The 9,016-nt window shown below is 40.1% G+C and overlaps 1 protein-coding gene across 1 annotated transcript; it reads left to right on the top strand.

Annotated features, from left to right (window-relative positions):
• Positions 1–2,440: 2,440 nt before the first annotated feature.
• Positions 2,441–7,292, top strand: trim69 (tripartite motif containing 69). The gene is made up of 6 exons (XM_071913498.2): positions 2,441–3,130; positions 3,752–3,847; positions 4,534–4,767; positions 5,484–5,506; positions 5,607–5,722; positions 5,877–7,292. The coding sequence occupies exons 1-6, from the start codon at positions 2,495–2,497 to the stop codon at positions 6,419–6,421; spliced, it is 1,650 nt and encodes a 549-aa protein (XP_071769599.1). The 5' UTR covers positions 2,441–2,494; the 3' UTR covers positions 6,422–7,292.
• Positions 7,293–9,016: the final 1,724 nt, after the last annotated feature.

A 9,016-nucleotide genomic window follows, 5' to 3' on the forward strand; every position in this document is an offset into this window, starting at 1 on the left:
GCACCTCCAGTGACCCATTAGCCAAGCTGCTAAAGTTTGTGGATGACACTACCTTAGGCTCAGCAGTCGTTTCTTAGCTTGCTGCTGTGCATACAATAAACTTTTATAATTCATTTGGTTGTGCGGACATCCCTCCTTTTTTGAATCTTTATGCACAAGAGTCTGCACCCTGAAGGCAACAAGGAGAGGTTGGAGTTGAGCGAGCTATTTCTTTATTCTATGGCCTTGGGACCATCATTTGAATCCACTTGGACTGAGGATGGAAAACATGGTAACACTTTATTTGGATAGTCCAATGTTGATACTCAACTATCAGGTGACAACAAGTAGATGCTCAACAAAGTGTCTCTTGCCTATAGTTGCATCTCCACAAACCTAAACCCAACTGTAACCTGACCCTATTTCTAACCCTAATCCCAACCCTACGATTAAGCCTAGCCCAAACATTTAATATCTTTACACTACTCTTCACACAAATGGAGCATTGCGTTAGCTCAGGCAGAACACTGAAGTTGTGCTTGCTATCAGCTGATCGGCTATCAGCTGTCTCATCCAATCAGCTGATCAGTGTCACCCCAACCTCCTCCTGCTGTTATCTGTACACGGGATGCTTGGGCAAGCTATCTCTGAATTATGTGTGGTTTTATGTTGGTTTTCACATTATTGAATACTGTATATGTATGATGTTTATCTCTCAGAATCTCTCACATGTTGCTTGGATTCACTGGGGAGCATCCTCAACAGCAGAGCCTTTTCTGCTAAATACAACTGTATGTCCATTTGTGCTATAAATGGTCAAAGCTCCTTTGATGCAAGTGTCTTTGACTGAATTATGAGTATCACTTGAAGCTCAGTAGAATTCTGTGTCACATTATAGTCACTTAATAGGAAGTTGAGTATCAACATTGGACTATCCAGATAAAGTGTGACTAAGAACATTTCCAATGAAATCAATCAATTTGTGGTGCAACAACAACTGTAACAACCAACTGTGGTGCATCTACAGGTCAGACACTGAAAGCATTCTGACTTCATCGATCACCTTCTGGTATTGATCTCCCTCCTGCTCTAACACATGACTGCAGCATTTCATTCAAATGACTGAATCACACTGTGACTGTACACGATGGACACTGATATATGCTTTTCAGATTATCTGTCAATTTAGTAGTATTTTGAACTTATGTTTTTTTATCCATCTTTTACTTTATATCATCCTAGTTTTATTCTCCACACCTGTGGCAATGCTGCTACTCTGGTACAATCCATCAGCTTTGAATGTGTACCTGTAGTGTGTCTATGTTTAGTTTACTATGGCTTGTCTGCTATGTATCCTCCACCAATTATCTCAAATTATTTTTATTTTTATTGATTCTCAGTGCAACAACACAACCAAGTGCCGTCTAAGGTACATAAAATAAAATATAAGCACTTTTACTATCAAGTTAAAGTCACCTGAGTCTACAATCAATGTGCATTCTATATGTTTAAGGTTATATTATATTTGAATAAACAGTTAATATTTTACTGGTGATACGTTCCTGTGTTGTTGTTTTTTGTAGTATATTATAAAAGTAAAAGTGTACACCTCACACAAAGGTTTTGTAATTTTGGAGGTATGTAGACACAAAGTCATGTAGATAGAATTGGGAAAAAGGTATACACACTTAACTTGCAGGTTAAAAGAAAGTCTGGTTTATTTGACACGTTTCACCCCTCAGATAAAATGTCAGATAAACCAGACTTTCTATAATTATTTACTTAATACATACTATGGAAAAAGCTTTTTACATGATACCTTCTATCTTAAAGTTAAGATGTGTGGTATTTGTCCGTGGTACAACCTTATTCTTTTAATGTAAGTTCCTGCTGGAAGAGCCCTTTCATTGTCTAAATCTCTTAATGATCTTGTTTATTCCTTAACGACAATCATTACTTAGTGGGTAGAGTGTAGCCATAAAAAGCAACAGGAAATCTGTTATTGCTCAGCTTTCCATAGATCTCTCTCTCTCTCTCTCTCTCTCTCTTTCTCTCTCTCTCACTCAAACGCACACTAATACTTGGACACATGGAAATCTGGCACACACACACACGCACACAAAGTCACACAAAATGGATTTACATATTTCTGTAGCTACAGTGGATTAACTGCAAGACGTTTTTTAACCGAGGAGCAGGAGCTTGTTGCAGTTGAAGCCCTGACTTCACTAAACAAACATTCCAAGGATAGAATATCCGTGGTCCGCCTCGGCTTCCTGACTAGATGTGACGTCAGTCAGGAGGGAAGAGGGGGGCCCGCCGAGAACCCCACACTATCTGGAGGGGTGTGAGAGGCAGAGGCAGAGGCCGCCTCTTCACCACCCCCTTCCTTTCCCACAGTCAACAGGAAGACTGGAGGCCGAAGAGAGAAGCCACACACACGTACTGTAGGAGAGGAAGGACTAAGAGGTCCAGCTGCACACACAGAACAAAAGAAAGGAATCAAGAAAGAGGAATGAACAAGAATCAGAAAGAAGTGAAGAAAATCCAGTCAGTTTATCTGCAGAACTTGGAAAAATTAAATCAGGGAATAAAACCAGAGAAGAAAAGCTGGAAACCAAAGGAAGGAGACTTTTTGGTGCAAGCAGCTATGGAAAAGCAGCGACAGCCTGCCATGGCTGCACAAGTATCCAAAAGCTCAGCTCAGAGACTGAGCAGAGACCTGACCTGCTCCATCTGTTTGGATCTTTTCAAACAGCCGGTCTCCTTGCCCTGTGACCACACCTTTTGCCAGGGGTGCATCGCAGGCTACTGGTCTGGTCCCCGAGGCCTGGGGCAAGGAGGAACCGGCTCCTGCCCTCAGTGCAGGAAGGTTTACCCTGGACAAAGCTACAGGCCAAACCGCATCGTTGCCAACATAGTGGAGAGCTACTGCCAGGGGCTGGAGGAGAGCGGGGCCGCGGGCCGGCTGGGAGATGTAGTGGTGACAGAAAGAGCATCTGCCCCAACCCCACGCTGTAGCCGGCACAGGGAAGAGCTGAAGCTTTACTGTGAGGAGGACCAGGAGCTGGTGTGCCTGGTGTGTGGGCTCTCCCAAGAGCACAGAAACCATACCATGGTGTGTGTCCAAGAGGCCGAGCAGAGATACAGAGTGAGTTAACCTGGAATTAATTTCAGTCTATTATTATTTAAGGTTCAGCAGAATGTTGACAATTCAACATCTTACAGTTCATCTGTTGGATAATTTAAAAGGCACTTACTGTAGCAGTAGGGTCAGAGTACAACATTAATAAGATTGAATGATTTCTGTGTACTTTTGCCTAAATCTGTAGAGTAGAATGCATCTCAGGAAATATGCATATCAAATCTAGTGCACATAGATTTTAACATATTCCAAATGACCTCTCTCTTTCCATTGGTGGACTTGCCTGCAAACTAGCAAACATTATCTAGATTGTAGATGACATCACTACAGATGATTGTTCAGAAAAACTCAGCTTCTCTTTCTCAACGTTGGTTTTCATGGTGTTTCAATTACTTTGAGGTTTGTGGCCTCCATATCTATAATACTGGTGCACATTACACCACTTCCTTTCTCTAGTATTTTAGTCATCTCTAGTCATAGTTTGTTCCACAATAATCGTCGGTGTGCCGTGTCCGTGTCTACTTTTCATGTCTATGTTTCATATTAAGGATTTTTGTCAAACAAATATTCAAATTAGATTATAAAAGCACATCAGCATCCAGTGAAGTTGTCCCTCTGTCTGGCCAGGCGTCTCTGAACAGCTCCATGGATTCTCTGAAGGCCGAGCTCAACACGGCGCTGCAGTGTGACAGGGAGGCTGAGGAGGAGGTCAAGAAGCTCAAGGTGAGAGGAAATTTGCGTAGAAGGCAAGATTTCTCTTGATGGTACATGAACAACTTTAAAAATGCATACCTCACTATGAGTTAATGAATAGTAAGCCTCACATTAGCTGCTCCAATAAACTGTAATAACTATTGGCATTAGGACTTTTTCTGCACTACCATAAATGTCCATTTTGGATCATATAACCTAGTATTGAGTTTTAAAATGTAATTTCTCTTGAAACAAGTGAAAAGATCTGCCAGTGGAGTGAGATACTTTCTCTTATTTCCAGTGCAAATCAACTTGTTTCAAACATGTTATTAAGCCAAATCTAATTTTATTGATACCAGTGTTTGTGTCATTCTGCCTTGTTTCAAGATACTACTTATTTCTAGAAAATGTCTGAAACGATGAAACTGGAACTGGAAACTAGTGGGATTATCTTTTTTTTTTTTTTTTCACTTAACGAAAAACCTGATTTTAAGATTGAATGTGAGACTAAATGAAAATGATGTGAAAATGTGACATATAAAGCTACATTTTCAAAATAGAAGGGACATTCAAGGTTATAGTGCTAAAAGTAAAAATGTCTTATAAGAATGAAATGTATGACTTTGTGACCTGCATGCACTCTCCGTTGTCCTTGAGAAACTCAAAGGGAAGTAATTGCTCCTACTGACACTAACCATCGCCTCCCACCCACTTAGGAGCACACCGCTGACCTGAAGCAGCGCATCGAGGCACAGTTCAGTGATTTGCACCAGTTCCTGTACCAGGAAGAGAAACTGTTGCAAGTGAAGCTGAAGACGGAGGAGCGCAGGGAGCTAATCCGCCTGGATGAGCACAAGGCCTTGCTCTGCGTGGAAATCTCCCGTCTCCAGAGAGCTCTCCATGAGATAGAGGACAAGCTGAAGGAGCAGGACGCCTTCACTCTGCTCCGGGTGAGGCAGCACTGTGGTTCTTCTTATGGGCGACATACACAAGGCAGTTCCCCGAATACATTTCATCTGGAAGCTCTTAACATCATGATGAGTCAGCGCTGCACATGATTAGAGGAAGTGCTGAGCTCTTGTTTTAAAACTCTTCATATGTTTCTATTATTCCAAACCCAAAACTATTTTTTACCTCACTGCTGCCAAAAGAGCATGAGTAAAAGCAAAAGTGAACTAGGCAACAAAAAACATTAAAATCAGATTTCAATAAGAAATATTCTGGCTGTCCTGTTCAGATTGGTCAAAATGTTTGTACACCATTCTTAAAGGCTGTTATGTCAATGTAAAAACATATTTATCATTTTAGTTCACGTGTATTTCAAAGGTAAAGCTTGAAGTATTGGTAAAAATGTCGACACTGTAGTCATCTTTTTAATAACAATAGAGTTTGAGTGCAGGGAGCACTCAGAGTGTCGCACAGACAGGATGTGGGCCAATGATCTCACTCCTTGATCTGGAGGATAAGGCGCTTAGTGCAGACATAGGCCCATACTCTGGCCAAGGCTGTGGGACTTTCCCCCAGCCATGGGGAGATCCCACAGGGCGGGATAGCGTGAGCTCAGACATTGATGTAATGTGGAAAAAGCTTTCCCTTCTTTTGGACACAGACAAACTAATCAACAGTCTCTCTTTTTCCCTTTGTTTATTCCTGTGCCTCGTCTCAGAGCATCAAAACCCTGCTCCAGAGGTGAGAAGTTTTCACTTCACCATTTTATCTTGGCTAGTTTGTCTTGCTTCTCAAATAACTTGACTAAACACAATGGGTTTTTTTTTGTTTCTTTTGGCAGGCCATCGCTGAAGTTTGAGAAACCTATGCTGACACCGCCTAGTCTATGCGAGGGTCGATTTGCAGGGCCACTGCAGTACAGAGTGTGGAAATCCCTGAAAGGAAGTATTTACCCAGGTACTATAAACCACACTTTGGCCCCACCTCCCTTTAAAAATGTTAAGTACAAGTACTGAATTCAACAGACAAAACAAACACTGAACATCTAAACTTGAATCATGAACATGTGCTGCGCAATGCTTTTGTTATTTCACATCTTTCCTGTCTTCAGTTCCAGCAGCCATCACATTTAACTCCAGCACAGCGAACCCCTGGCTCAGCCTGACCTCGTCCCTTACCTGTGTCCGCTACCAGACCTTTAACCACACCGTGCAGGACAACCCCCACAGGTTCAACGCTGCCCTGTCACTACTCGGAAGCCAGGGGTTCACCCATGGACGCCATTACTGGGAAATCGAAGTGTACAGCAGCACAGTGTGGACGGTGGGGGTGGCTCGCGAGTCCGTGTCCAGAAAGGGAGTCATCAAAGCCCTGCCAGCCAACGGCTTCTGGACGCTCTCCCTCTCCTATGGGATACAGTACATGGCCGGCACTTCTCCCCCCACCGTCCTGTCCCTGGAGGAGCCGCTGGCCAGGATCGGAGTTTACCTCGACTACAAGAGGGGGCTGGTGTCTTTCTACAATGCAGAGAGCATGACACACCTCTACACCTTCCGGGAAACCTTCACAGAGACTCTGTACCCTTACTTCAATCTGGGCTTCCTGGATAAAGTACATGAAAACGAGCCTCTCAAAGTTTTCTTACCAAAGATTTGACAAATTGTGCAATGCAGTATGATAGAACACACTTCAAAAAAGAAAGATACAGGTGCTAAATGTTTCCAAATTTGGCTGTCAAACAATCAGGGAGTCAAATTGTATATAACAGGGAAGGAAGCATTCATACTCTTTTGAACTGTACAGAATCAAACAAAACAGTGGATTTGTAATTGTGCAATGTAAATAAACAGTTGAAATGCAATTAGCTGACAAATAGCAAAACATGTATCTCAAGAACTACTTTTACCACAATGTGGAGTTTGTCAGCTGGATCTGCAACCACACATTTAATTTCACCGCAGCAGTACTTAAATGTAGAATAGAAAACTGTCTGGTTAGCTGACAGTTTGAGATAAATATAATGTGCTATTATAGTTATTAATCTTCAATAATCATCTTTTTGCATGTTATATTTAATACATACAATAAAACATCTTTATCACTTAACACTGTGATTGTTTTACGTGTTGAAACAATGTAACTTGTGGACATGACTGGGATTGCTCCTATTAGCAAAGACTTTGTGAAACTTTGTGATTAGTTATTCCTAATTTGCACCTTTTTTTCACACTAAAGAGGAGGTGGAGGTTTACAGCATTCAGGGATTTTGGGAAAAAGAAAGCTTGTTTGATTGGAGCTGTTAGCAGAAAGGGAAATAAGAGCAGATAACTTTTATCTTAGAGATTTTAGAGATCTATGACATAACAATATAGTAGTTTTTTTGGTTTTGTCTAATAAGTAAAAAGAAGGATTTTCCAATATTACCCTATAGAGACAATTCTATGACCGCATAAATAATTTTCACAACACTGGTGGTTGTGGTTGTCCAGGTGCTTTATCATACAAATAAAACAAATAAAACCTGGTTTGCAGTGTCACTTTTAAATATTTTTTTTTTCTTCTTGTCTGATTTCCTTCATTGCTCTATTTTACATTTTACCTTTGAAAGCACATTTACTGTGCTACAAAATGAGGGCGGTGTCCAGAAACTAAAAACTAAGATTTAGAAAGCTGGACTCAACATGATACCTATTTTGTGCTTACTGAGATACATTCAGTATACCAGTTATCTAGATAGTCTAAAGACCGATGCATGTAAAATGGCACTCAATATCACACAGAATCATAGGGACCATTTTATTAAATTACTTGCTGAAAATTATTTTCCAAAGTCTGCTCATTCCAACATGAGAATAAATAGAACATCCTGGTTATTTAATTACACTGATGTTCAAGAAATATCTACCTATCAAACCAATTTCAAGTTCAGTATACTAAGAAAATGCACTGATCATCAGGTAGTACGAGATGTAAAGTAGTAGTATTTGGACAGATGTTGAGCTCACTGGTGTCTCCAATGTAAACAATACTGTATACTGCATGTGAAATAAAAGTCTACAGCAATCAATTCCAAAACATCATATTGTTACTGCTGATCTTTTTGACTTAAACTCAGTAGAAATAATATAGCATGCTTTGGAATAACACTTGTTATTTATTGGGGAGCTCATTGCCAAATATCTAAATTATTGCCTGAAAAGAACAAGGAAGTTGTCTCTCTGTATAAAGTGGTAATCAGTAAAACTGTCAGTGATGTATTATGGCTGTGGATTGGCATGTATATCAATAAATTGGGTTCATTTTAGTAGTGGAAGATAAAACAACTTTGAATCACCTAAAACTAAAAAACTAAAAACACACTCAGGAATGCTGGTATCCTTCTAATTATGCTTTTTAGTCTTCTTTGTAACTGGTTTAGTTTTTTTAGTTTTGCTATGCCTGTGTCATGATTTTTTTTGTTTACAAAAAAAAAGAAAAAAACTATTACAGTGAATGCAGTTTTTATAATAATCATAATTACACACCTGTCAAGAATGTGTTGAGATTTGAGTGAAATCTAATTTGATTTCATGCAGTGAACTTAAAGGGTAAAGTTGGATCAATCAATCTCTGGACACAAATAAAATACTAGTTGCAATTATGTGGAAGTGATCTGGGGTCAAATACTGTAAGGATGAGAAGGCCTATCAAGGCCATTAGATGAAACAGGCTGAACCTGAATGAGCCCAGTGGTTTCCAAAGTGTGGTCTGTGGACCCCAGGGGTCCTTCAAAAGTCCCAGGTTGTCCTTCTCTCAAAGAAGTAAAGAACTTAGTTACTGTTAGTTACAACTTCCAAATTAGGGTGTCCTCGTGCAACTGCCTATCCACAGGCGGGTCCTCAGCCAAACGCTTATATAGTGGATGGTTTAATAACTCCAGTATTAGTCTAAGCAAAAACTACGAGGGTAGTTTTGTCCTTCTACTAATGATAATAAATAACAGACCAAGTCTGATTTCAGGTATTGTGCATTTTCAACAAATCAGCTTCTTCCTGTCTTCCTTCCTTATTATGTGCAGTTTGTCTAATAATATAATCCAAAAAATTTAATAGTGCATTACATTCATTAGAAGGAATCAACCTTTCAACTTCAGACACAGTAAAAAGTGACGCAGTCCATATCGTGACTATAAAGAACGAGGTGTTTTTCATTTGTGTGGTAAACTATATCACAATATATACATTCTACATCTTGACCACTAATACAGTGCTG

Source organism: Centroberyx gerrardi, chromosome 2 (assembly GCF_048128805.1).
Source record: "Centroberyx gerrardi isolate f3 chromosome 2, fCenGer3.hap1.cur.20231027, whole genome shotgun sequence".
Lineage (NCBI taxonomy): Eukaryota > Metazoa > Chordata > Actinopteri > Beryciformes > Berycidae > Centroberyx > Centroberyx gerrardi.

Coding starts and splice junctions, on each gene's coding strand:
- trim69 (XM_071913498.2), top strand. CDS start 2,495: ATGAACAAGAATCAGAAAGAAGTGAAGAAAATCCAGTCAGTTTATCTG. Junction 5,507..5,606: donor ATCAAAACCCTGCTCCAGAG/GTGAGAAGTTTT, acceptor TTCTTTTGGCAG/GCCATCGCTGAAGTTTGAGA. Junction 5,723..5,876: donor GAAAGGAAGTATTTACCCAG/GTACTATAAACC, acceptor TCCTGTCTTCAG/TTCCAGCAGCCATCACATTT.